General features: G+C 45.1%; 1 protein-coding gene across 5 annotated transcripts in view; it reads left to right on the top strand.

The window, feature by feature from the left end:
* The window catches only part of PRKCE (protein kinase C epsilon), a 513985-nt gene that overhangs the window by 358976 nt on the left and 127418 nt on the right, over window positions 1-27591 (top strand). For all 5 annotated transcript variants that reach the window (XM_059079910.2, XM_059079912.2, XM_059079911.2 and 2 more), the window contains one exon: window positions 52-225. In XM_059079910.2, the coding sequence (XP_058935893.1) occupies window positions 52-225 (174 nt within the window). The remainder of the gene's footprint in view (window positions 1-51; window positions 226-27591) is intronic.

Raw genomic sequence — 27591 nt, 5'->3', positions numbered from 1 at the left:
TTTTGATTCCCTACAAGTGTAGACTTACGGGGTGGTTTTGGTTGATTACAGGTCATGTTGGCGGAGCTCAAAGGCAAAGACGAAGTATATGCTGTGAAGGTCCTGAAGAAGGATGTCATCCTTCAGGATGATGATGTAGACTGCACAATGACAGAGAAGAGGATTTTGGCTCTGGCGCGGAAACACCCGTACCTAACCCAACTCTATTGCTGCTTCCAGACCAAGGTATGTTTTAGAAGAAGCTGGTGGACCTCCATCTTGGGGTTGTGCTGTAGGACACTATGGTATCTTGCCTGTCAGATAAAAAAAGCAATCATAGATCCTCTACATTCTTTTCTCAAAGACCTTGTAAAGTGGAATGGATTTTACCCTTGAAAAGATCAAGGTATATTTGAACAGTATTCTCTTCTTTAAGGGCAAGGGATTTTCCATTCAAGGTTGTGCTTGTGAAGGGATGAGAGGGCGATAGAAGTCTTTGCAAATGTAGCTGGACAAAGCCAAATGACTAACCCCGGTGTTTGCTCCTTGGAGAAAACAACAGGCATGGTTAGTCCTTTCTCAGCTCCTAACTTTCTGTCACTAGGCAAATCCCTTAAGTTCTTTATGGCCTTCGGATCAAATGAAAAAAAAGAGTAAAGGCCACCTGAACCACATCTAACTTGTGTAATGTCATATGAGGTAAAGGATGTGAACAAGTGCTTAAAATGCCATCGTGGGGAATTCCCTGGCGGTCCAGTGGTTAGGATTCGACGCTTTCACTGCCGGCCCAGGTTCAATCTCTGGTCTGGGAACTAAGATCCCGCAAGCGATGTGGCACGCCAAAAAAACCCAAAAAAGGATGCCATCGTGAACCACAAATAAATAAGGTAGCATTTTAAAACTACCAAGTAGGTGCCTGGGGACCAGAAGGTGGCAGTAAAGAAATGAAAATAATCTGTAAGTACATTATGGAGTCTGACCGATGAGTATCCTTAACTCATTTGTTACTTATTCTTAGTAAAGAAGAGAAATGCCAACATTCTTCATGAAGCTCTTTTATTACCCCATTTTGGGGAATAAAATGAGTGAAAGTCTTTCAGGATGCCTTAAGGATTTGTAGCCCTTGGCTCCTTGAGGAGGCACAGGCAGCCTCACCTGAAACGCTTACCCGTATCCATCTGGAGCCCAGACAGTGATGGGTGCCACCTTGGACAGATGATTCCTTGCTGCTTGGCATACTCTCACCACTGTGTCATTGCGAATGCCTGTCTTTCCACTTGGAATTCAACAGTTACTCATTTGGCCAATTTTTATTTTATTATATTTTGTTGAATCCTTTCCATGTACCCTGTGTCGTGCCAGGTGCTGGAGAGGTAGTGGTGAGCAAGGCCCAGTCCCCAACCTCAGGGAATTTACAATCCCTTTGGTACACTATTTCCCAAAGGGTATTCCTCCGAACCTTCCTCACTTGAGAAACTTTTCAGAATAAAAGGGACGAAGTGAGAGAGTGGCATGGACATATATACACTACCAAATGTAAAATCGATAGCTAGTGGGAAGCAGCCACACAGCACAGGGAGATCAGCTCTGTGCTTTGTGTCCACCTAGAGGGGTGGGATAGGGAGGGTGGTAAGGGGAGACGCAAGAGGGAGGGGATATGGGGATATATGTGTACGTATAGCTGATTCACTTTGTTATACAGCAGAAACTAACACAACACTGTAAAGCAATTATACTCCAATAAAGATGTGGAAAAAAAAAAAAAAGAATGAAAGACTCTGTGGCCCATAGTTTGGGACACTGCAGTCTTGACCTCTCTTAGAGTGTCTCAGCATACATTTGCTTGTCAAAGTTGCTGAGGAGACCTGCATTGGAAAAATATATATATTACCTTTACTTCATCTGCTGTTTCCCAGTGATGTGATCCCAAGCTTTACCTCACTGTCACTACCCATTCCAAACACTGATCAAATGAAATTTTTCCTAACCCTCTGAAATTTCTCAGGAGAAAATGAAATATCTCCTGAAAATCTGGAAATCCCTTTTCTGAACACGTATAGGGCTTAACACGCATCCAAAACAAGGATAGCTAGTATGTATTGCCTGATATTTGTGGGTCTGTGCACGTGTGTGTATGTGTACACGCGCAGAATCCAGTGTGATAATAGAGGGTCAGTCACGAGGTCAACTTTCCTCTTTTCTCCACATGAGCATGATCCTGGATTAATGAGAAATGTATCCTGTATCTCTTTATCTTCCATGGTACCTGTCAGAGGGCCTTACAAGCGGTAGGTTGTCACTCTCAGAATTGGAGGGTTGGAAGATTTTTTTTAAATTCTCTCTTCTAGTCTTCTTTTTGCACCAGTGAGAAAATCAGATTTCAGAGAAGTAAGTCTTTTGCCCACAGATACTTGGTATTGGCCAAGTCGAACTTGCCGTCTCATCTCTGCGACTCCCAGTCCAGTGGGAAATTGCTCTGACATCACATTGTATCCCCTCTGTGGGGAGACCCCCCCTCTTCCCCTGCGTCTAGCAGCTGTGCCATCTCTTTCACCCTCTGAGCTGGTTTCCTAGGCAGCGATCCACAGGAGCTTGCTTTCTTTGGGCATGTTGCCAAGAGGTCTGACATCCCAGGAGGGGTCCAGTCCAGTTGTAGGAACCCTGTGAACCCCCTGTATGTGGTGGACCTGGAGAGCCAGAGCGGAGGCTCTGCTTCCCTGCCCTCTTGGTGAATGAGTGAGGGAGCAGGAACAATGTCTTCAGTGTCAGCGGTGTTCTCTTCTGTGCGGTTAGCATAGGCTGAGGGTCCTCATTGTGTGGCTGCTGTTGGAGCACAAGATGGCATCCTACAATACCATGAGTTTCCTTTATGGCAGAACAGTGACCAAACTGACATGGAGATCGGTGTCTGGGTGGTAGAGGGTGAGGTTGGGGAGAGAAGGGACTCTCCTCTGAAGTTGAGAGATTTGCTGACTCTTTTCTAAGGCCAGTGTCAGGTAGCGACAGTTTACAGGAGCAAGTCCCAGGCCACCGTTGCTCAGTAGAACATGGCACATCTCACTTTACATGACAGATGTATGCTCATCTAATTTTTCTAAAGCAAATCATATTTAAACCTCGCCGAAGGACCTCTGCTTACTAGAAAGGAATCTTATGAGGAGTCATGTTATAACCCCCCAGCTTAACCGTCAGAAAATGTGGCTTTTCCTATGGCAACCAGTCATCATGTTTTTAAAAAGGAGCTGTTTAAAAAAAAAGATGTTTAAAAAAAAAGAAACTACTAGTTGAATTTTGATGTAAAATAAATAAATAAGGGATGGGGGTGGGGAGTTATACTAACTTCCATAGCAAACAGCTTTGAGACGGTACATTCTAGGTGGAGGAGTTCGAGCTGGGAGGACTCAGGAAGGGGGTGTGCTTTAGAGTCTGGAGGTGGGGAAAGAGCTCAATCTAGGCTCTGCAGAGTGGGGAGGACTGGGACAGGACTTGGGTGGGAATGTGAGCCGAGTTCAGTGGCCGTCGTTCAGGCCAGCTTTAGTTTCACTTTTCCTGAAAAGAAAGGACAGTGTTTCTGAGCCACCGTAAGCCTGGTTTTGACTAAGACTCTAATACATGATTAAGGAACACAAGACCTGCTTGCAATCCTATTAAGATTTCTTTCATTCTTGTTTGATTATGACACAGAGAGCAGCAATAATGTTAAGTCGGGTTTGATTATTTTTAGATGGGCCTTTATTGTTTGGTATGTAGAAGAAACAGCCCCTAGGGAAGCATTCCTTTGAGAAGTTCCTGAGGGACTGCACATGGCTTCAGGGCACACGCTACGCAGATTGCCTGACAGGACTTGGAAGCGTGTGAGGTCCCATGTCTGGTATGGTGACCAATGACAGTGATTGTGTAAGCCTACTGGCGCCAATCGTGACGTCAGGTCATGAGTTAGGTCTGGTCACCACAGCCCACTGAATGACCAAGTTACAGTTAAAGAAGGATGTGACCTTTTCTGTGCCAAGCCCACCTGCCCTTGGCTTCTGCACTCTGATCATTCTCCATGGGATCTAGAAGGAAAAAGCAAATGAAATGGCTCCGATGCTTGTGAGAAAAGGCAGAAAGCCCTCCAGATTAAGCCAGTAACTTCAGTTTCAATCAAATTCACACCAGTATGTTTGACTTGAGTTCCCACTATGCTGTGTGCTCTTTGGAATGCTTGAATCACCTGTAACTACTAGAGAAATCTACAAAACTATATTTGACTAAATAGCAAACATATGGTATGAAAAGGGGGGCGAAGGGACTTCCCACTCCATCAGAGACGGAGTAGTCTCATTTCTCTCAGGCCCTCCCTTTATACAACAAAAAAAACCCTGGGCATAATTCTTATTTTATAAAGGCATTATGCTCATCAAGACTGACATAGCCATAAAGAATTGTAGACATTGTACTATCTGTTGATATGGATGAGAAACTAAAATTTTCATATTTTAAACTGATTTTTAATGGATAATGTTAACAGCACATTTAATATTTTCATACACAAAATAGTTTTTTCTTGGTTAAAAAAAAGTTTGTCCTGTAATTAATTCAATGAATATACAAGTATTTATTGGGCATCTGTTATATGCTAGACCCTGCTAGGTTCTGGGGCTACAAAGCTCAAAACATACCAGTTCTGAACGCATGGAGATTGCTGTTTAGTGGGGAGATAGACATGCAATGAGTGATAGTCTACAGCGTTGTAACTCTTCTAGTGGAGCCCTGTAGGTGATTCATTTGAAGCTCTGCAGAAGGCAGTTGGGAAGGCTTCCTGGAAGAGGTGGCACCTAACTTGGACCTTGAAGCACGGGCAGCATTTGGAAAAGGGTAGAGGCAAAGAGATGCTGATGAAGCCTAGAACTTATCTCCAACTCTCATTTTCACTGTTATTTTTCCAACACTAGAACTCCCACCTCAGTCTGTGTCCTGCTTCTTCCAAGGAAATGTCAAAGGCTAAACAACCACAGGGAAGGAGAAGAAGAAAGGGAGGGTATTTGGAAAATAAAGAGGGAGCTTCCTGCGTCTGCAAGATCAGATGTTGAGTGGTAGAGAGGGGAGATAATACTGGGAGCCTGCTTCTTTGGGCTCTAAAGGTTATGGGCTGCTCAACGTCAGGGCTTAGGGGGAGGTGTGATTTCAGGAATTGCCTCTTCTGGCTTCCCACTCATCCACGGAAGGCTGGGGATGGGAGAGCCACTGAGTGGTAGGTTTGTTTTTGCTTTTGTTCTTCTAGTTATAAGAAATAAAATTCTCAGGCATGTAGAGCTGCTGCATGTGATCCCCATTGTGAAATCATCCCTTCCAACTAAACCTGACTTCAGTAAATTCATCCATGATTTTTCCTCTTTAAAACTATGAGTCTCTACCTAATTGTCCTCATCCCCCACTCTTTGGCATTTCCTGCCAGGCCTGGGAAGACAACTCCTGGAGGGCTTGGTCAGTGTGAGTCGCTAAGAAGGAAACAGAGGGTGAACTAGAGAATCTCCCTTGGCCAACCTCCCTCGCTGCCCTGGGGGAAATGCAGGATGGAAAAATCCTTAAAAAGCAACCGGAGACATTTTTCAAATGAGTTTTAACAAGCTGTGTGAGCAGGGAGTGAAAACTGCTGGGAAAGGAGTGTTGACTATGCAGGGGGAAAACTGGTTTCAAGGAACTTGGACATTCTTGTGACTGTCAGTTCTGAAGAGCAGCAAACACGAAAGCAGAAAACAGTAAAACTGAGGGCACTGGTAGTTGTTTTTTTTTTTTTTTTTTAAAGAGGTGACTGTGTCAGATTAAATCTAAAAAAGCTGAGAATTAAATATGGGTCTCTCTTGTACTAGAGCACACCATCTGAGGCAGCATGGCGTCTGAGGGGTTGGAGGGGCTTTGATTGGATTTCACGAGTGCCTCACGAGTGTAGACTGAGACGTTCAACACCGTGAGATGGTATGTGGGTCAGGCAGCCACCTGGGAATCGATATGCTTTCTAGTAAAGGAGATAGCCTCCGTAGTTTCTGACAGATTTCAGTGAAATGAGATCTATGGTAGAGGGCACAGGCTTACCGTTGGCAGAAGCCATTGTCAAAGTGATGAGACTCCAGCAGACTCCATCTCCTTACTTCCGAAGACCATCCTTCCCTAGAGCAAACTGGTCAACAGAGCCACTGCTTTTAATCAGCCAAGAAGACATCTTCAGCAAGGGCCTGCGGCGTGCAAATCCCCGCGAGGCTTTACAAGACTTTTGGGATAGGACCTCTGTCAAAGTAGTGGTTATAATCACTGTTCACTTGAGGAGGATGGGCTGAGGCCTGTGGAGGGCTGGTGGGGATTGGGGGTGGGGTACGGGTGGTAGAGAGAGAGAGAAAAAGTGCGAGTATGTGAATGAGTGTGTATGTGGTGGGGAGGGGCGTGTCTGTGTGCAGACCTACCAGGGGTGCCCAACCCAGTTGGAGAGAGGAGATCACGGTTTTCATAAGCAAGCAAGGCTTCACGGAAGTGGAGGGCCAGGTCTAGAAGCATAACAGGATGCATTCTGCATGACGAAAGGAAAAGTTATGGAGTTAATTACTGCTCACATGCCCCCTGGGGCAGAGAGGTGTGTGTGTGTGGTGTGTGTGTGGTGTGTGTGTGTGTGTGTGTGTGTGTGTGTGTGTGTGTGTGTGTGTGTGTTTGTTGGCTCTTAATCTAAGGTACTGCTGCCCCAGGCAACTTCTTTGCCTCCAAGGAAACCTTGCATTTGAATAGAACAGTTACTTTTACAAATGCCTTTGTTTCATTTAGATCAGCCTTCCCACAGGTTCCTAAAGATGTCTCTGTGAGACAAGTAAGGTCTCTCCCTTCTATGGATGAGAAAACTGAGGCCAAGAGATGATTAACAGCTTGTCTGTAGTGGAACCCAGGTTGGAAGCAAAGTGTGCTGAAGTCCTTTGTTGTTCACAGGATATGCTATTCTGTGTCCAACACCTCCCTCTTGCCCAAGTTCTCTACTTCACATATTCTTACCCCCAGCCCCCATCTCCCCAGTCCCCATTTGCTGTCACACACATGAGAACGGTTCTGAGTGACAGCTCTGTTTTACCTGGATTCAGTGAGATTGGAATTTTTAAAAAATTAATGCCCCTTAAGCTGGTGAGAGTAGCAAGATCTTTCACCCTGTTTCTCGAAGCTTTTCTGTTTTCTGAAAGTGCAAGAGACGAGAGAGGAGAAAGGGGGCATGGGCATAGGGATTATATCCAAAATGGGCTGGAGCAGGACGAGGCCCTCACACCTGTCCATTCAGCCGCTGTTTATTGACCATCTACTATGTCCCCAGTGTACCGTGCCATGGGCATCATGGGACACCATGCTACCTGACAGCAATTTAATGGTGAACTCATTGCTTTGTTCTCCTTCAGAAACTGTTGGCCTTGGCCTTTAAAAAATAATATTTTTTTAATCACAAAGAATATTTGTTAATTGTAGAAAATTTGGAAAATTCAGAAAAGGACGAAAAGAATTATTCTAATGACTACTACTAACATTTTGATGTGTATATTTCCAGTTTAAAAATATGTATCTGTTTATACATATATATTTTAAAAATTGATATCATACTTTCAACTGTTTCACCAAAGATATATTGTAGCTATTTCTGTTGTCACTAAGTATTCTTTAACCAAGTGATTTCTAAGGTTCACAGTATCCGAGGGCCTCCTGTAGAGAAATCCTGAGTTTGGGGGTTGCGGGTCTCCAATAAATGCTTGGCTTCCCATGGAGCTGATGTTAGCAGTAAGTGAACCAGAAAGCACTGCCCAGTGTTGTGCAGAGATACCATTTGACTCCGTGCAGCAGAATGGCCTCTTTTTGGTTTTGTTTCTCTCTTTCTGTAACATAAACTTGAGTACAGCTTGTAAATACTCTGACTTTGGCATCTCGTAGAACAAGATTTAATTTCCTTTGACATCATATATGTGTATATATGTTTGTTTAGTAGATGTTTCTTCAGCAGTGTGGAGTATATTTACCTGTCCTCCTAAACGATTTGCTTATTCTGGTAAGCTGTAGTTTCTGAATTAGGTTTTGTGGAGGTGCCTCAGGAATTGCGCACATCTGGACAAACAGACCCTGTGTGAAGAGAGGACTTCCACACTCCTCTTTCTATCCACCCAGAGCAGTCCCACCTTCAGCTGCTTCTCGTGTTAGTATTCCAAGTAAGATATCATTTGAAGAAAGGATTTTACTTTGGGGAAAAAAAGTTTAAAGCCACCGCAACTTCCGCTGACAGTTTGAAGTCTTGATGGTTTTAACCTACCTATGGATAATCGGATATATATACGCGGATGTCATTTCTTGAAGGTTTCCATTATAAATGTCCTTCTGTTATTAAAATGGGTACATTCCTGAGGCTTAGGTAGAGATAGAATTTTGGAAGCAGGTTCAAAACTTAACGTTTCTCCTGTTCTCTGTGAGTGCTGTCTCTAGTTCGGTTGGCTCATTACTAGAAACCACTTTGGCTTGCTGAGAAAGGTTTTCCACTGTAGAGAGAGTAAAGTAGAGAGAATATAGCTGGGTTATAACATTACTCTGATGACAAGCAAGTTGATCATGAGAATCTGCTCTGTACCAGAACCTTATTAGGTGCCACTGGGAGATAGAACTGGGACTCTTATGTGCAAGAACAGATGATATAGCATAGATAAAACAGTAACTTAGAATCAAGGTGGCATGTGATAAAGAGGAAGGAAAGACTTATTTGAGCACCTGTTACGTGGCAAGCCTGTGCAAGGACCAATTTCTTTAATCTTACCCAAATCCCATGGTGTATAGGTATTGTCCTTTCTCTGGGCAGAGGAAGAAGCTGAGACTAGGGGAGGGTTTACAACTTGGCCAGGGTCACACAGATAGTTTAGTGGTGGGATTCAGATCAACCATCCCCACCCTCGCCTCCTGTGGGAGAGAAGGACCACTGTGAATGAGGAATGTGTGCTGGGTGGGGGAGTTTGGGGGGGGGTGATGTCACTGGAGGAGAGGGGGAGGAGCAGGGCACAGCAAGTCTGAGGGAGGGAGGAGTTTGACTCGCAAATTTAGGGGGAGTGATGACATGTTGTACCAGAAAAGCAGGCTTACATGGGGAAGGCATGAGAAAGACCACTTTGTAAGGAGAGTCTGGCTAAGCCGTGGAGTTCTTAAAATTTCAGACGAGGAGTTTGGACTTATCCTGGAGGTAACAGATTCCTTGAAGGTGTTACAGGAAGTGATGACTCAGGAAGCATAGCGCGGCAGCTCTGTGTGGTTTGGATTAAAGGGGAAAATAAAAAGCCGAGCTATCTGTGTGGAGGGTATTTCAATGACCCGCAAGTCTGGAGGTGGTGGGGAAGAACTTCTGAAGGAAGAATTGCCGTAGACCATTCTGTTTCCCCTTGTACATCTGGGAAGGCGGGCCTGCCCGAGAAGGAAGCGGAGCACTGCATTTAATACTCTGGAAAATATCAATCGTACAGCCCCCAACTGATTAGAAACAAGAACTTAGGCTGCGGCCAGTTGGGTTAAGTGACCTGCACACTTCTACGGTGTCATTTGCCCACAGTCAATGGGTACATAATGATCGAATTTAAATTAAAAGTTTCAGCTTGAAATCTAAAACCAGAGGTCCAAGTTATCTAGCCTGTTCACGGAACAAAGCCAGTTTCCTCATTGGTTAACATCAGACCTCGCGTCTCCCCCCAGTGCCATCTATTCGATTTCAGGATTTACCTTGTTTTTTATTGTGTCTATTTTTAGCTCCTAGTTGAATTTGATAGTGGACTGGTGTTGTTTTCTGTGTGGGGCATTTTGTAGAAAAGCTTCTACCCAGCCTATTGGGATTATTCAGCTTAAGCAATGGGCTTACCTCATATAACCTGAACTTTTTCTTCCAATGGTCTCAGATACTTCAGGTAACTGTGCTGGCTCTTGGTTCTTTGGCTTTGAAGATTTTGCCAAGGTGCGGGTATGTCCCATTTGGCTACTTGTGTTCATGTGTGCCCTCTTCATTGGTAAGGAACACGGGATCCAGGAAAGAGGGCACCGTGAGGCAGGAAACTCTGGTTCTAGCTCTGGCTTCTGCCACGGGTGCTTGGCGGAGACATTTCTCTGTGCACTGATTTCCTCACTCATAATAAAAGACGAGGGAGGACACAGAGAGGGGAGTTAGACGACATGATCTATAAGATTCCTAAATCTGATTCTAAATATCTGTGAAAATGCAGCATTGGGAACTATACGTGGGACCATTACAGACTGACTTGTTGCTGATGCATGAGTGAGAAAAGAACAGTGATAAAAATCACATGAAAAGTGCTTCTGTTTAGTGTTCAGTTTTCAAAGCTCAATTCAGAGAATGATCCCACCTCAAGCAGTGCCTTTATGTTCACAAGACTGTCATTCTACACTGCGGTTCCAAATTCACACACACTTTGAATGACTAATGGTCATGCATCAGGAGGCCTACCGGGAGGTATTATAGTTGTCTTACTAAAGCACAGCACAGTTTCTAGCACATAGCAGGCACAGTAAATGTTAGCTTCTGTCTTATCCAGTTAACAGTTTCAGTATGCTTTATATAAATACTCCACCCCCACCCCCAAGCTGGACTGAGAGCTTTGCCATATTTCTGTTAGCCTATAGGGATGACCTTTTCTGACCAGCTGGCCAAACATTCATGAAACAAAATTGAGAAACCATTGTTGGTAGGTTTGAACCCCCAGGTAATGCACTAGCTTCATAAAGAGAAAATATACATTACCTAACCCCTAACCTGAGCCCAGATGTCCTTAACTACAGCTATGGCCCAACTTCTTAACCTGTCTAGTCATCTCACAAGTATATCAGGAGGGCATCAAACAAAAGATTACCAAGAGCCATCTCTTCTCCTGGAAGAAATCTATGCCCAACCAGAGGATGAATGGCTTATTATATCATTTTTGTTTCTCAATTATAAAATGGATTCTTAAATCTTAATTATAAAATCTAGCGAATCTAGAAATGTGACTAGTTAATGTGAAGAACATGACTTGGATTTTGTGTCCCCAGGAGTTAGGTAGCTTGTCCTTCTGACTGCCTGACCCATAGATTGAACTGGGGCCAGTACAAGTGGGTCACCATGACATTGGCTTCTGCATGGTTCCTCTGAATGATTTTTTTCATCCATAAGATTCCAGTGAATTCTTGCTGGACCCTTTGTCTCCTTCTTCTCGCTGGCGGGGGTGTTGATCGTATTTAGGACTGACTCCCCAGCGTGAGAAGACAAGGTTTCTGGTTCCAGTAAAGAACATCTTAGAACTGCCCCCTTGGTGGTTTGTCTTTGGAGGCTTCTGTCCTAAACCAAGAAATGAGAGAGACATGGGTCATCCAGGTGGGCTACTCATCACCTTCCATTTCAGGGTCATCCTTGGCTCGATAATAACAACCAGAACAAAAATGTATACAGTACGTGTTAAATGCCAGGTTTAATGTCAAGCATTTTACATGTGTTAACTCATTTAATCTTCACATCAACCTTCTAGGTAGGACTATTATCCCAAAGAGAGGTCACACAGCTGGAAGTGGCAGATCCTGGATTCAAACCCAGGTGGTTGGCTTCCAGAAACTTCATTTTGTCTGAGTGCCCAGGGGAGATTAGTCTCCTGAGGATTAATGAACACAAATCAACATCTCAAGAGACCAAGGTGTAAATAAAACAATAAAATGGCAGCTGGTTAATATATAGTGGGCTGACCAGATACTTAGGCCTGTTACCCAGGGTCCCTGGAATAACCCTTTGGGGATATTATTTTAGGCAATCCAGATTGTATTAGGAAAGCAATAGAAGGAAAAACAGACGCTCTTCTTCCTGTTATGAGGACGTTTTTTTCCAGAGGCAATGGGAAGTTGAACCACCCACTTTTGACCCCATCAGAGCATTTTATTTTACAATGACATTCCAGGGAGAATGCCAGGAGGGATCACAGACAAAAAGAATTCTCTTAGTTGACCCCTGTAGTGTGGTAAGAGGTACAAATTAACTCCTTTGTTGGGTCAATAGGATATTCACTTAGAATTCATCAGCAGTATGTAATCCATTTTGTCTGGAACACTTGTGTGCAGGTTGCTAGGGAACTAAGCTCATTACCTGGCCCTGCCTCTTAGAGCTGAAGCCTCCTGGCTCTACAGCTTGGTTTGGACCTGACCAACTGATAGTGAATGACATGGGGGGTGATGGGGATTGTGGCCTTACCTCATCCTCCAAAAGGTGCAGTCCAGTAAGGGTCTGAGGATGGGAGTGGTTGGAGAAGCTGATGTCTTTGTTCTCGATGTTTTTTCCACCATTTATCCAACCCACGCCAGTTTTGTTTTCAGCTAATAACTTAAATTCAATCTCCTTTATCAAGCCCTAACTTATGAACGTTTTCTAGGTGCACCAGTGTTAACACTAAAACCGCACAAATGCAACCAAATGCAACACGTTGCCAATCCATGTTGAAATACTTCCATAGTCTAATTCACCCAGAGTTTTGTTCTTTGCGGGGAGTTGATTAGAAATGTGGGAAGTATCTCTTGATGTATATAAATTGAAAGGGAAGGTAACAAAGAAGTACAAGTAGGTCCACTAGAAGAAAACTTGAAAATAAAATCTGGCTTTCAGAAATCATTATAAATGTAGGTGTGATGGTTCACCTTGCAAAGGCCAACTCCTTTTATAAAATGTTCCTAAAAGAATTCACCACTTTGGGGTGGCAAGACTCATTTGGGTTGCCAGGTGGGGTGGCTGAGGGGGTAGATGTATTAGGCAGAGTAACTGAAACATGAAGTGCTGAAAACAGCAGCAGGAGCGGGGCTGTACAGGGAGAGGAAGACACAGGGAACCCATCCCATCTATCAGGGAGGAAGTGCCCTGCTTTAGTAAACAGTCGACAACCAATATTTTCCCAGAACCTGGTATGTCTTCAGCTTCATACCAGGTATGGCAGGGATGGAAAAAGACACAGCCTTTATCCCAAGAATTTCTAGTTTATCTAGGGAGGTAAGACTAGCACAGTTGAGCCAGAAAATGAAATATGATTCTGTGTAAAAACGAGTGGCACAGAAAATAGCTTAGAAAGTTAGAGGAAGAAGCGCTGTGAGCGGGCTGGAGGAGTAAGCATACTCCTACAGGTGGGAGGGACACTCTCCTCTCACATATGAAGAACTTTGTCACAGGAGTAAGAGCCCTGAGTCCCATGTATCCTAGGGGAGCACAGTGGTGAGAGCCCATTAGAATCTATGGGACTGGTACAGTGTGGTCCCGTCACTGTGTGACACTTTGTGACAAACCCCGACTGAGACAGCCTTGCCTGTTTATGTAGTTCAGGTCCTCCCATTCAGCTGCTCACCCAGTGCTGATCTCTGCAGCTTTGAACCACAGCAGCCTATGGGTGAGGGAAGGGGGAATCAGCCCATTACCATGGGAACTGAAGAGAGCCCAGGGCCCTAGGCACTGGGTAAACACAGGAAGTCAGCATCTTGCGGATGCCACAGGCAGGAACAAACCGGGTCCTTCCAAAAACTTAAAACGATAGATGGCTGCTTCCAGCTCAAAAACCATATGCATCTACATCTCCTGAAAGGCAGATTCTGTTTAGCTCTTTGAGCTACTTGTTAATTCCTGGACCTTGAAGACACTGAGTTCAACACAAAATGCAGACATTCAGATGCTCCTTCCTCCTCTGTGGGAAATGGTACGAACAGTTTGCAGCACTATGAGAGTAAAAATTCCACTTGATCCAAATAGGTATTTTTGTGGGAGGGAAAAATACAAAGTTAGAGGGCTTTGTGAAAATCTGTACAGGTTGTTCAAAGGTTATGGTAGTGCTGTGAAATTTAAAATCCCAATTCCATAAAAAGGGACATTTAGATTTCATAGGTAAGGAAGGACAAGAATAGTGAGAAGTGTGAGCTGTTGGACAAAACTGGAAAGAAACATATAGAAGACTGTGCAAAAAAATATTAGGAATATGGTGCTTGGGGGAAAAAATGTCTCCCTTTGGAAGATGGTTATCATTTGGAAGGTTTGAATGCATTTCTTCGATCTTTAAATCTACCAGAAATGTCACTTTGATGTAAGGAAATAATATTTTAATGCAAAAGTTGAGGAACTGGCCACAGCTTACCAAAATGTGGCAGACAGCTCACATCCAAGGGAAAAGAATGACCCAGTTCAGTTGTTGTGTCATGATATTTTAGGGAGAATGTTTCAGGGATGTTTTTTAAGGGCACTTTTAAAAGAGAAAGAGTGAGACCCTTAAGAACTGAGACCTCATCCAAAAGAGCTGGTGATTAAAAAGGAGGAAACACATTTGCAAAACACACAGCATTTTGAGTGATGATATCCCATCAAAAAAAAACCCCCAAATTCTCACTGTAGTAAAACCTGAGACCAAAAGCGCAAGCCAGTCCAAGAAAGAGCTGTGCAGCATAACCGCATTTACATAGAGTCCCCAAACAGGAAACACTAAACAATATATTGTTTAGAGATAAACATGTAGGTGATGAAACTATAAAGAAAAACAAGGCAGTGATTACCTTGGTGGTCACCCCTACCTCTGGGCGGGGAGTCGGGGAGAGGATGCGATCAGCGAGGGTTAAAGAAGCTTTGGAGGACCAGCAACCATCTCTTTTTTGTCAAGATGCATAAGGCTGAAAGGAAGTTTGTTTTGATTATTCTTTAAAATATATATCTTACATATTCTTCTGCAGGTATATCATGTAATGAAAAGGGGGAGAGGAGAACAAGATCATGAAAGTATCCAAACTACCATAGATAATTAGCATTTTGAGTGATGATATCCCATCAAAAAAAAAAACAACCAAAATTCTCACTGTAGTAAAAACTGAGCTTGAGGACAATGTCTGCATATCATTATTTTGCCACTAAAGTCTTGATTTTCCTGTTGTCTTTGGCAGTGAGGTCTGTCTCAAGGACAGGAAGTGTGGCCACTGGTCCCATGGTCTGTTTAGCTGGGAGGATAAAGCATAGGACCCATCTCCTTGCCAAGACCAAGGCCAAGAGGGAGCTGAAGTCTAGGGGTTATCCACAGAAGCGCTGGCCCACCTTCAGCCCAGCCTGGGTCCTCCGGTTCACAGGTTGCGAATTCTTAAGGAGTAACCCCACTCAGCCTCACCCTTTCAGCACACAGCTCTGATTAGGGAAGAAATCTTTCCTAGTCTCCACCTCTTCAGTGTTTCTCAACATTTTTAAATCCTGTCTTATAGCCAAGAAGATGTCATCAAACATTTTTTTTTGGTGACTTTTATTATGAAAACCATAGACGTCTTTTCATTTTCCATCTACAAAATTATAAATTAACCGCTTTTAAGCTATATGCATACGTGTTCTCTCCAGATCCTGACATATCCTCTGTGGGGGACATGCCCCTTCCTGTGCCTCCCTCCTCCCTCCCCCATACCACCCGTTGAAAATAGCTTTCCTTGCTGCCATCACCAGCAGTGAACATTTATAGAATGTTTTCTATAAGCCCAAAATAATAGCAGCTGACATTTTTACAGCATTTACAATGGACCGTTTTCAAAGCTCTTGACATATATTGATGATATAATCCTTGCAAGGGGCTTACCAGGTAGGCGTATGCTGAGGCACAGGGAGGCAAAATGCCCTGTCAAAGTCACACAGCTAATAAGTAGTAGAACTGGGATCGGAACCCAGGCAGTGTCCACTCTGTTGTCTAAGTGCTCCCTATTCCATGCCGCCTCACATAACATGCTACCCACTTTGCAGGTGTGATTGACTTACCACGTCTCTTACAGTTTTATTATCCCCCCATCTTATGGATAGGCCTACCGAGGTTTGGAATTTCACTTCACGAAGCGAAGCGTTGGAGATGGGACCAAGGAAGATCTCCTTTGTTCATCCCCTGCCCCACTCCTTCATACACACAGCCCCACACACCAAACCCCCTTCACCTCCCCATGAAATGGAAAGTCTTTCCTTTCCCCCAGTCCCAGGGTGAGTGGCCCCTGCAGTGGGAGGAAAGAGCAGATCCTGGAGTGAGAGCTTGAGCAAGCCCGTTCATGTGTTACTAATTGCTTAAACATCATGGAAAGGAGTTCGTCTTACTATGGGGTTTTTTTTTTTTTTTTTTTGGTGGGAAAGCTTTTCGTACAATGCTGGCTGACTCCTGAGCCTTAAAGTAAACAACTACATCATCCTGTACAGAGAGAGTCAGGAAAAAGGAAACTGTAAGAAAATATCAAACTCCTCCAGCTCGCTCGCTCTCTTTTTTAAAAATATAAGTGGAGGAAATGAGGTTTAGGGGTATTTGCTGGGGTCCGTGTAACAGAAGGCTCTGGGAATAGCAGCCCCCTTCCCAAGCTGCATATTTGAGTAAATGCTTTCTTCTCAACGTCCTCGCTGTGATGTAAGGAAGAAAGTATACCCAGAAAGCATGGCCAAAAGACTCTCCAAACCCATTAGAAAGTTAAGCTACCTCCCATCAGGGAGTGGTGAAAAGTCCTCACTTGCAAAACTGCTAGGTGGCTGAGTGGGGTGACAGAGCTGACAGCTCTTTGTGGTCCTTGAATCCTGGGGGTGGAACACGTATGATTATCTCTGTCTCCATTGTCTAAGAACATGGACAAAATACTAGGCATCCCCCTGCACTGAGAATACAGCACTGCAGAACCTTCCAGATAAGGATACAGTCAGAAACACAGCAGACTTGCTGAGAAAACACCAGTGCCCCAGCCCTAAATCACCTTGTCCAATGTCCGCATCCTTTAAGTCCACATTAGGACTTTCTGGAGGGCCTTCCTGGTTGCCTGACTTTAGCTTTTCATGTCAACCCAGAATCGCTCAGAGCGGTGGTACTTGGCAGTGGGGGTGACTAGAAGGGCAGGAGATGCAATCATCCAAATCGCCTGTGGGCTTTTCCAACCATGCGCCCACCCCGAAGGTTCTGAAGTGCTATCCGTCCTCTTCCATCGGTGTTACTTCTGAAAAGCGGTTGCATCTTTCAGAGGTGATTGAGGGATGTAGAAGATATAAAGCTGCTGCCTTTAGGATTGCCGGAATGAATGTCTCCTAGAGTTGCTGCTATAGTAATGCTTTCCTATAGCAAACTGTAACTATGTCCCAGCAAAAAGGAATTACCCACTTAAATGAATTTGCCCTTTTCCCCCTCCAATCCACCCCTTGTTTCTCCTGGTCCCGCGTGATGTGGGACAGTCCCTGTCTTCCTGACCTGCCCCCCCCCGGCCCCACAAACCCTAGGATGCTTGCCATCTTTGTCATCCATGAAATAAGTACGTTTCTTTACCCTGAGAGTAGTAGTTTTCATTCTGTGTTTCCTTTTATGCTAGGTGGGAACTTCTCTGGGGTGTGTTGTATCTTGCACTTGCCCTAGCATTCATTACCTGTAGGGCTGGGGTCCCCAACCCCCAGTCCACGGACTGGACCCTTAGGAACTGGGCCGCACAGCAGGAGGTGAGCGGCGGGAGAGTAAACAAAGCTTCATCTGCCGTTTCCCCATCGCTCCCATTACCGCCTGAACCCCTCCCTCCCCGCCATGGGTCCGTGGAAAAATTGTCTTCCACGAAAGCGGTCCCTGGTGCCAAAAAATGTTGGGAACCACTGCTGTAGGGCCTCCTAGTTTTATACAGCTTTCTTGTGAGTGATGTAGCCAGCTCCATGTGTGTAAGGATAAATATTTAAATGGGCTTCCCTTAAATACTATTTTGGGTAGTAACAGGAGCAAGAGATTATAGTGGGATAACTGTTTGATTTTTATTTGAAATGAACCGCTCCTCGAAGGAGTTTTACAAATACAGCAAAAGAGCTTGCCCACTTTTGCCACCCGCTTCTGAGACTTTGGACACAGCCCATGGCCTGTAAAATAAAATGTCATTTGTCGGATCTCCGCCTGTCCTCTTCAATTTCACTGCCCCCTTTCTGGATACTGCCAGGCAGATCCCTGCCTTGCTGCGTGTTCCCCTTGCCTAGGATGACGCAGCCCCGCTCCTCTGCTTATCCACGTCTCCCGCGGCTGCTCTCACGCCCCACCTCCTCTGTGAATCCTTCAGCTCCTTCGAACCCCTTTAGTGTTTATTAATGACTCTTCTCACTTGGCACCCAGAATATACAGCATGACTGGCCGTTAGATTTGTATGCACCAACGACTTCTCTCCCCAAGCCAACTATAAACATCCAAAGGCCGACACAAACTTTTCTACCTGTCTGTGCCCTTCCCGTGTGTGTGTGCGTGCATGTGTAGGTATATATAGGAGAAGCCCACTTACTTATGGAGAGTAAGTGCTCAGTAAAAGCATCCTGTGGCGGGGATGGTAGTGAGAGCTAGTGTGATTATACCCAGCAGGAATTGTTTGGGGAATTAAAATCACCTGATTTAACAGTGACTGTCTTGCAGCTAATCCATTGTTCTCCCTCTTTCAGCATGTGGCTGTAGAATCCTGAATAGGATTCTGTTCTGTTCTAGCCACAATGATCCTCACAGCTTCTACTAATTGATTGGAATTAGTATGGGAAAGAAATCAAACTTTTTTTTTTTTTTTTTTTTTTTTTTTTTTTTTTTTTACTGCTTCTCACCTTAGACACACTCATCTGTCAGCCCTTTAGAGACAGGGAATCTCACTTTGAACAGGTGTTTAGTTTTCAGAGACCTATTATTTTGTCTGATTTTTAGAAAACTTACAGCAGATATTAAGACTGCTCATGAATCTTGGTTTTCTCCTCCACAAAGTGGAAGTACAGTTGGTCCTCTGCATCCTTGGGTTCCACATCCATGGATTCAGGCAACCACGGATGGAAAATATCTGGAAAAAAGTTCCAAAAAGCAAAACTTGAATTAGCTACGCCAGCAACTATTTCCCTAGCATTTACATTGTATTAGGTATCATAAGTAATCTAGAGATGATTTAAAGTATGCAGGAGGATGTGTGTAGCTCATGTGCAAATACTTCACCATTTTTTTTTTTTTAAGGGACTTGAGCATCCACAGATTTTGGTGTCCATGGGGGCCCTGGAGCCAATCCCCTTTGGATACTGACGGATGACTGCAGCAGCGCTGCCCTCAGAGGGGCTGCCCTGAGAATTCAGTGATAACTTGCATGGCCTTTAGCAGAGTGTCTGGCAGGTAGCACGCACGCAACTCTTAAATTGCTTTCCGGAGTCCTTTGTACGTCATGGCCTCACTTTATCTTCACAGAGCCTATGAGACAGACAAGGTGCTAGCGTATCTTCCTTTGATAGATGAGGAAACAGGCACAGATCAGTGAAAGGACTTGCTCGGGGCCTGTGATTCGTGAAGAGCCGGGACTGGGTCTGAGGGCTTTCCCCGCCCGCTCCAGCGCTCCTTCTCCTGGCAGCATTGATTGTGGGGTGGCGGAAGAGAGGGCAGCCTTCGCCTGTGGAAGGAACCCCAACGCCTGGCTTCTGCTGAGGAAGCTACCAGCCGTCTTTTAAAGTGGGTATGAGTGTGTCGGCAGGACTTGCCGTCGTTGTGGTCAGGCTGCCTCCTCACCCCCAGCCTTTCTGCTTGCGGCCAGCAGTAGGATTTGTGAAAGGTTAAAACACTGTGTATTTGTCTTACATCCTAGTTATCCCAGAAAGTTCCAGGATGACTTGGGAGATTTTATGGGCTTGGCTGAAAAATACTCAGGCAGTGATAGGCCTTGATGCTTGGAGGCAGGCTGGCTAAGCAAGGGGTGATTTAGGAAAAGCCCTGTAACCCTAGAAGATCCTAATCAGGAGGCTGAGAGAAAGGGCTGAAGTGTCTTAATCCTCTCCGTAGTCTCCTCATTACTCTCATTAGTCACGGGTCAAGTTTCTCTTCTGAGGTGTGTGCTTTTCTGGATATTAATGAAATTTCAGGTTTCCCAGCTCAGGCTTCCACATCTGCGGTCTGCCAGTGTTTTCATCAGTGAGAAAGGAACTCTTTGCCAAGAATTCGTCATGTACTGGAAACAGGAAAGTATGGAAAATGAAACATTTATCATCAGTGCTGCTGCTAAAGGTCACGGTTTCATTTATAGAACTGGAGCTATCCAGCTGGAAGAGAAAGGTCCATTCTTGTGTGCAGATAGCATGAAGGGTGTAGAAGCACGGATCGGATGGCCTCCACTCATGATACGATGGCGAGAGGTCAACATGTATTTACAAAGGTCAGCCGTTTCTGAGAGGATTAGAGAGGAGAAAAGGTGAACCAAACATTAGTTATGGACTTAGATCATTTTCAGCAACAGGAATGACAACACATCACCACGTGGGCATTTGGGGGCAAGAGAGAGGTCAGGGAGCCATGGCTCCCCATCTCTTTCACTAGGCAGGATATTGGGAAGTCCCCCCAAAGCGGGAGATCTCCTTGGTCTCCACAGCAGAACCCCACGTTCTGTGTTACGATCGCCATCAGACATGGATCTTGCTGTCTGAGTGGATGAGTGCATCACCCTTATGGCAGGGTTCTAAGTACTAGTGTGCATTGCATCTCCCAAGGAGTTGGTTAAATGGCAAATGGTAGGTCCCACCCCTGGAGATTCAGATTCAGTAGGACCTTGATCAGCATTTTTTAATGCAAGGTGGGTGCTGGCAGCCCTTTGAGAAACACTGCCTGATAGTGGCATCGTTACCTACTTTTGGAGAGAGCTGGCTTTAAAATTAATCACCAAGTGACTGCCCTAGGCGGTGTCCTAGGCCTGCTGGGACTTGCAAAAGGTTCATATGCTATGAGCCTTATCCTTAAGAAGAGTATATTAGGAATGGGGTGGATTTGCCAGAATCAGGTGCCGGGACATTGCTGGGGTACCAAGAGGGCTGGAGAGTCAGGGCCCGCTAGGCAGGAGGGATTGCAGGGTTTGCACTGATGGCTCAGAGGGGAAGAGGGCATTTCTGATGAGGGGCTACCAGTGTGCAGGCAGACTTGAGCTTGATAGTTCATCAGCCTGAAAACCTATGTCTCAGTTTCGAGAAAGTAATAGGCTCAGCGGGCGTTTGGCCAAGGCTCCTTGAAATCTGGTGTTAATGAACCTGGAACAGTCACCAAGTTTGAGCAGTGGCCCAGTCCACCATCAGCAGGTGAGGACTTAGTCCAGACCATGCTGGAAATGACAAACACCACTCTGGGCTTTTGGAGATTTTGCTCAGAAATAGAGGGTATCTGGGGTCACCATAGACCGTTGTATTTGAGAGTTCAGAACCTCAGTATATGTACCTTGATGTTAGTTGTAAAATGTGTTCCAAATTTCAAAGCGCTCAATTCTCCATGATCCTGAGGTGGGACTTAGGGGACTGTCACCTCCTTTAATGGGTAAGAAAACAGGTGGGGTGTTCTTGAATTTCTCACAGAGATATGGGGTGGAATTGAGTCTCTTGTACAGGCCCTGTGACCCCCAGCTAAGATTATCCTGCTGCCCCATACCGAGAAAGGTTGCATAAGAGGACCAGAGCTCTCGGAGTCATTTTTAAAGCTCTGTCTCTTTGAAAAAATATTTCTTCTCTTATTGGTCTTCAAGTCTCTTTCTTTGCAAATAGCTGCGTGATCTGCGACCCCCCAACTTAATTCCAAACAAGTCTAATTTCTTCTTCCTTTTATCTCCCTAAGACTGTTACTCTACAGTACTATGTCCCCTCTGCTTCTTTATATGGTAATTATGTCTGTGATGGTATTTCCCATCACACTAGGCTATAAAAACCTTGAGGCAAGGAGTTAGATAGTAGTCACACTTACTTTCTTTTTCCTCTGCCTTGGGTCTTAGGATCATAATGGACAAAAATACTTGTTTGCACTTAGGAGCCCTTCAGTGTGAACTTACTGATTGATTTCAGTCTACCTAATCATAAGAATTACAATAGTCATATTGACTGATTCAGTTATCTATGGCTATGCAACAAACCACCTCAAAACTTAGTGGCTTAAAACAACAATAAATTATGTCTCCTTGTTCTGTGGACCAGGAACTCAGGAAACTGGGCTGGGTGGGTTTTTTGCTCCATGTGTCATCAGCTCGTGTCCCTCGCTTGGCTGCATTCACTTGGTGGCTGGGCGGGGTGGGGCTGGGCTGGGCTGGGCTGGAAGGTGCCAGGTGCCTTCACCCACATATTTGGTGCCCTCCACATGAGGTCTTATCCTTTGGTGGCTGGCTGAGCCCAAGCTGGTTTCCAGCATGGTGGTTGGCTGCCCCCGAGAGCACAAAAGCAGAGGCAGCCAGACCTCTTAAAAGTGAGACCCAGAACTGGCATAGTTAGCGTCACTTCTGTGCATTCAGTTGGCCAAAGCAAGCCACAAGACCAGCCCAGGCTCAAGCGGAGGGAAGCAGACTCTTCCTTTTTTTTTTTTTTTTTTTTTTTTTTTTTTTTTTTTTTGCGGTACGCGGGCCTCTCACTGCTGTGGCCTCTCCCATTGCGGAGCACAGGCTCCAGACGCACAGGCTCAGCGGCCATGTCTCACAGACCTAGCTGCTCCGCGGCATGTGGGATCTTCCCGGGCCGGGGTATGAACCCATGTCCCCTGCATTAGCAGGCGGACTCCCAACCGCTGCGCCACCAGAGAAGCCCAGACTCTACCTTTTGATGGGAGGAGCATGCTCATCAGGGAAACAGGGGACTGATGGGCCATCTTTGGAGACCATCTACCACAGTCATAAGGGCAGCTGATATTGAGTTTTCACTATCGTCAGCCACTGATCATTTAATCCTCACACAGTTCTATGCAGAAGGTACTATTACCATTTCCTTTTAATATATGAAGAACCCGAGGCTTGGAAAAAATTACATAACTTTCCCAAAGTGACACAGCTCACCTTTGAGAGGAGTGGACTTGAGACAAGGTTGTCTAATTAGAACCCCTTCTTGGCAAAGAGACAACCTCGATGGAACTCGTAGACAAGCTCTGAGTTCTCTTACGTGCATGGTTTCGCGTTACTTGCCATGGGAAGTCAAAAAGTATAAGCCATATCCGGGAAACAAGGCAGAAACATACAAGATAAGTAGAGACACCTATGCCAATAAGTAATGATGGGTTAAATGGGATGGGCCAGGCAGTAAATGATGGAGGAGTTTGGAAAAAGAGGAAGTGTAGATACCATGAAGGAGGTAGGGAGACTGGTCCTTTGGATGAGCTGCTGCTTCATTAGGAATGTTGGGTGGGGCTAGGAAATAGCCTGAGCCCCAGCAGGGAGGCTGGAAGAGGCTGGTGCTCACAGATGAATCCGGCAGATGGAGGAGAGTAGCCTGGGTCTTGACTCCAAGGAGCTGGGAGAGCTGACCGAGGAGTTCGGACTCCCTGAGGCAGCCTAGAAGGTTCCTTTTTAGATGGATCCTCAGGTTTTATGACTGGAGAGGATCCCTCCAGGCTGTTCCTTGACAGCCAGGACTATGACTTGTCCATTTCTGCTTACCCTAGAGGAGCCCAGTGCCAGGCAGAGAGGTACCCTCAGTTAATGTACATAAAAAGAGTGATGTCAGAGGTCTTCTATCCAACTTCCACGTTCAGAGATGGGGAAATCCAGGTTGACCCCTGATCTCAGGGCTCACAGCAGAGAGTGCTCACAGCCTCCAGCCAGCCCTTCCAGCTCCCCGCCCACCAGCAGCCCTGCCCACACCTCAGGTCACGAGACCACACTTGAGGGCTTATTTGGTACTTCAGTAGAAACATCAGAATTGAAGCGGAGCTGAAAGCCCGGGGACTTCCCTGTAGCCCTAAGGACCTGAGCTCCTTTCTCACAGAGAATGAACGAGGTCCAGATCTCCTGGGTGGCAGGAAGCACAGAGGTACCAAGTACCAGGGCTTGGTACAACTGGTCCATGCCTCTCACTGAGGCTCCCTTCAGAAAGATGCAGACTAACCTGAAAAGTTCCCCATTGACGTCTCAGGGCTGCCAGCCAGGAATTCATCCTTGAACCAGGTGTCGAATGGGTGACTCTGCTGTTCTCTTGTGAGCACGAGCCCAGCCTGGCTGCAAGACTGTAATGTAGGAGATAGCATGATAACAGGACACCGGGTCCTTCCTAGTCCCTGCCTGCTTCACTCCCCTCCCCCAGTACCTCCCTTCTTCAGACCAAGGCGTGCCCTCCCAGCCTTGAGGAAGGAGCATGTGAAATGAATAGACCAATCGGGGTCTGAACCCAAGGACAGAATAATATTGTCATTTATAACAAATATCTGTTGAGCGTTTATGCTCATATACATATAAATGGTAACTGGTAAATGTAAATTACATATATATGGTATGTCTGTATATGATATATACCATATGTATATGATAAATACACACAGGACATATAGCCCAACACTATGCTAAGCAAAAGGGCTATAATAATTTAGAGATAGTCATTCATTCAACACCTGTTTCTCATGTGTGTACTACCTACAAGGCTCTGTTCTAAGTGTTGGTGATCCAGCAGTGAACAAAACAGCTGGAAATCTGTGCCCTCATAGAACATATTCAAGTAGGGGGAAAAGGGCAATAAACAGATTAAAAAGTCCGTGTTGTCAGGTGGTGATAAGACAAAACAGGGACAAAAGCAAGGGAAAATGGAAGTGGAGTTCTGGGAAAGGGCATTTGTTCATATGTTGTAATCTGGGGTATTCACAGAAGCCTTTCTGATAAATTACAGTAACATTTGAGCAGGGCCATTAAAGTGTGAGCCATTTACCTAGGGGAGGATTATTCTAACCAGAGGGAGCAGCCAGTGCAAAGGCCCTGGGGCAGGAGTGTACCTGGCATTTCTGAAGAACATTGAGGAGGCCAGCATGGCTGGAGCAGAGTGAGCTAAAGACAGGATAGGAGGAGATGGGTCAGAGGGGAGGCACCCTGACCATCCTAGAAAAGAAAGAACATAGTCTCATAAAAACTTGGGTAATGGGACGAGGCGGGATGTGGTAAGCGCAGACTAAGGGACCCTGTCAATTTTAAAACAGGAGAGAGCATCCTCTCTGGGCTGGGGAGTGGTCAAGGAAGGCCCCCTGCAAGAGCTAGGACTCAAACTGACCAGAGGAAGGTCAGCGCACCCAGGTAAGGGCTGAGGATGTTCCTGACAGGAGAAACGTGAAGGATGCTCTGAGGAGAGTTTGCACAGGGGCCTGGTGAAGGTAAAGCGGAACATAGAGGTGGAGGCTGTGTTTAGAGGACTTTGGATGGCGGACAGGAAAGTTGTGAAAAATCAACAGAAGCCTGCCTGTCCCACGTTCCATCCTACTCCTACCAAGCAGGCAGCTTAGCCCAGGCAAGTGGAGATGCCAGCTCTTAAAATCTTCCCAAACCCTGCCCCGGCCCAGGCCCATCGCCCTGCCTCGGGTTCATCCCTTCTGTGCTGACTCAGACTTTCCTGTATCCTTTCCAGCGATGACTATGGCTCTGCCAGGGGCACAAACCAGGTCCCCTCCCAACCACAGACACCCTCCGCAGACATAAATCTTTGAGGTCTGGAATTCTCTTTCCGTCTTGCTGGAACCACTGGATTCCCACACGCAGAGGGTGGGCAGCTATTCTTATGAAAAGTATTGCTCAGTTTCTGGACTAAAAAGGCATGTGAGAGCTGAAGATAAGGATCCCCAACTCCAAGTCAGGCTTATCTTCAAGCAAACCCCGAGACTTACCTCTTTCTTTCCATCAGTAATGACCTGTGTGTGAGAAAAGCAGGGAGGCGTTGTTGCCATATGACATGGCAAAAAGGAATTAGCCGCTAATGCCATTTGGTTTAGAGGTGCATTGTTACATAAAATACTCTGGAGGAGTTCAAATGTCCCCCAAGCTAATGCTTACATCCCCAGGTTGGTAACACTATAGCTGAGTATTGTTTTACTTGCCATTTTTCAAAAGAGGGAGGAAAAATACACAAGCCATTATTCAGCCTAGTAATAATAATTTTGAAGGAAACGACCACAACTCCCAAACCTTACTTCTGTGGGCAGGATGTGGTGAGGCTGTTGCTCCTTCCTAGGCCACCTTTCAACCTACAGAAACTGCTCTGGGTTACAGTCAGATTACAGGGAGTATTAGAAGGCTTTTGGGAGTTAGAGAGAGAGTCTTAAAGATGGCAGCCTAGCTCTAGCAAAGAGGATGATCACTGACTTCAAAGCCAGACGCGCGTGACCTCTTTTTGGTTGATTGAGTGAATTGTTGAACTCCTTAAACCTTAATGTTCTCATCTTAAAAAAAAAAAAAAAAAAAAAAAGTGGGCAGGTGTTAGCTAACGCTGTGGAGGTTATCATTTTGCAGTGTGTAAGTGTATCAGATCAACAGGTTGTATGCAATGTGTTGTGTCAATTATTATCTCAATAAAGCTGGGGGGGAAAATGGGGATAGGGTGATAATGACCATCTCCTAGAGTTGTTTCAACGTTTGGATGTGAAAAAGTCTACAAAAGTACCTAACACAGTGACTAAATAATACCAGGTTCCTTCTTTCCTGACTAGCATCAGCTGGGGAATCAAGAAGGAGGGCAGTTGGGTGTGGTACTGAGTGGCTGGAGGCCCTTCTTCTATATTTATCTTCTTTTTAAGCCAATTATACTCTTGGTATAATTTTGAGAAAAAAAATTTAAGAGGCTACGCAGCATTTAGAAGTCTTTAAAAAACAAACAAATAAACATACTGGCAACAATTGCCAAATTATTGAAGTTCCCAGACAAGGGAGCAAATGTTGGGTCTTGGCAAAGTGGGATGGGGAATTTCTGAGTGTGATTTTTGAATAAAGAAATCTAACTGGGAGGGTGGGGTGGAAGTTTCCCAGATCTTATCATTGTACAGTGAAGAGTTGTATAAAACCTGTTTGTCCCCACCGCATGTTTACTTACCAATGGGCATGATATCTTGCAGGCCAAAAGTTCAAACTACTGTTAGCTCCCAAGTGTTGTGTGAACTTCAAACGAACCGGCTTCAGAAGTGGCTCGAAAAATGCTCTGACCCACAAATGTTCCCGCCTCCTACACGTTCCCCAATACTTGCCACAATCCACAGTCCTGGGAGATCCAGTGTTTAATATCTGGAAAGATGAGATGAAGGCTTGGTGATAACACTCTCCCTCCCCAGTGCAGACTCTCACTCTCAACACTTTTTCCAGATACTTCCTTGGGAGTACAGTTCTTGCTCCATTACATCAAGCTTCTAGGCTTAGCCATACTTTATAATGAAGAGCTCTGCCAACTCCAGTGAATTGACAAAAATAAATGATTTATTTGGATTCATTTCATAAATGCGGGTTTAGTTTTTGAATTTTCATGCTTTTTGCTGTAGCAACTATGAATGTATTCAAGTTGGGACCTAGGTCTTACTAATCAGCATTTGAAGTGTCAGCACTATTCCTGGCTTCTAGTACAGATTCAGAAAATGTCTTCCAGGTGCAATTTATCTATTTCCTTAGGCATCATGTCTACTGTTAACATGCAGTTTAGTGGTAGTAAGATCATGGCCTTGGCTTAAATCCCATCTCCATTTTAATTGGCTGTGTGATTTTGGTCAAGTGACTTGACTTCTCTGTGCTTCATTTTTCTTCATCAGCAACATGAAGATAACAGTAACTAATAAAGCTACTTTTGAGGATTCAATAAATGAATCATGTGAAGGCTTTAATAAACTCTGTGACACATATAATTTGCTG

The sequence above is a fragment of the Kogia breviceps genome, chromosome 11 (genome assembly GCF_026419965.1).
Source record: "Kogia breviceps isolate mKogBre1 chromosome 11, mKogBre1 haplotype 1, whole genome shotgun sequence".
In the NCBI taxonomy this organism is placed as follows: Eukaryota; Metazoa; Chordata; class Mammalia; order Artiodactyla; family Physeteridae; genus Kogia; species Kogia breviceps.
This window is presented reverse-complemented; position numbering and strand designations above follow the sequence as displayed.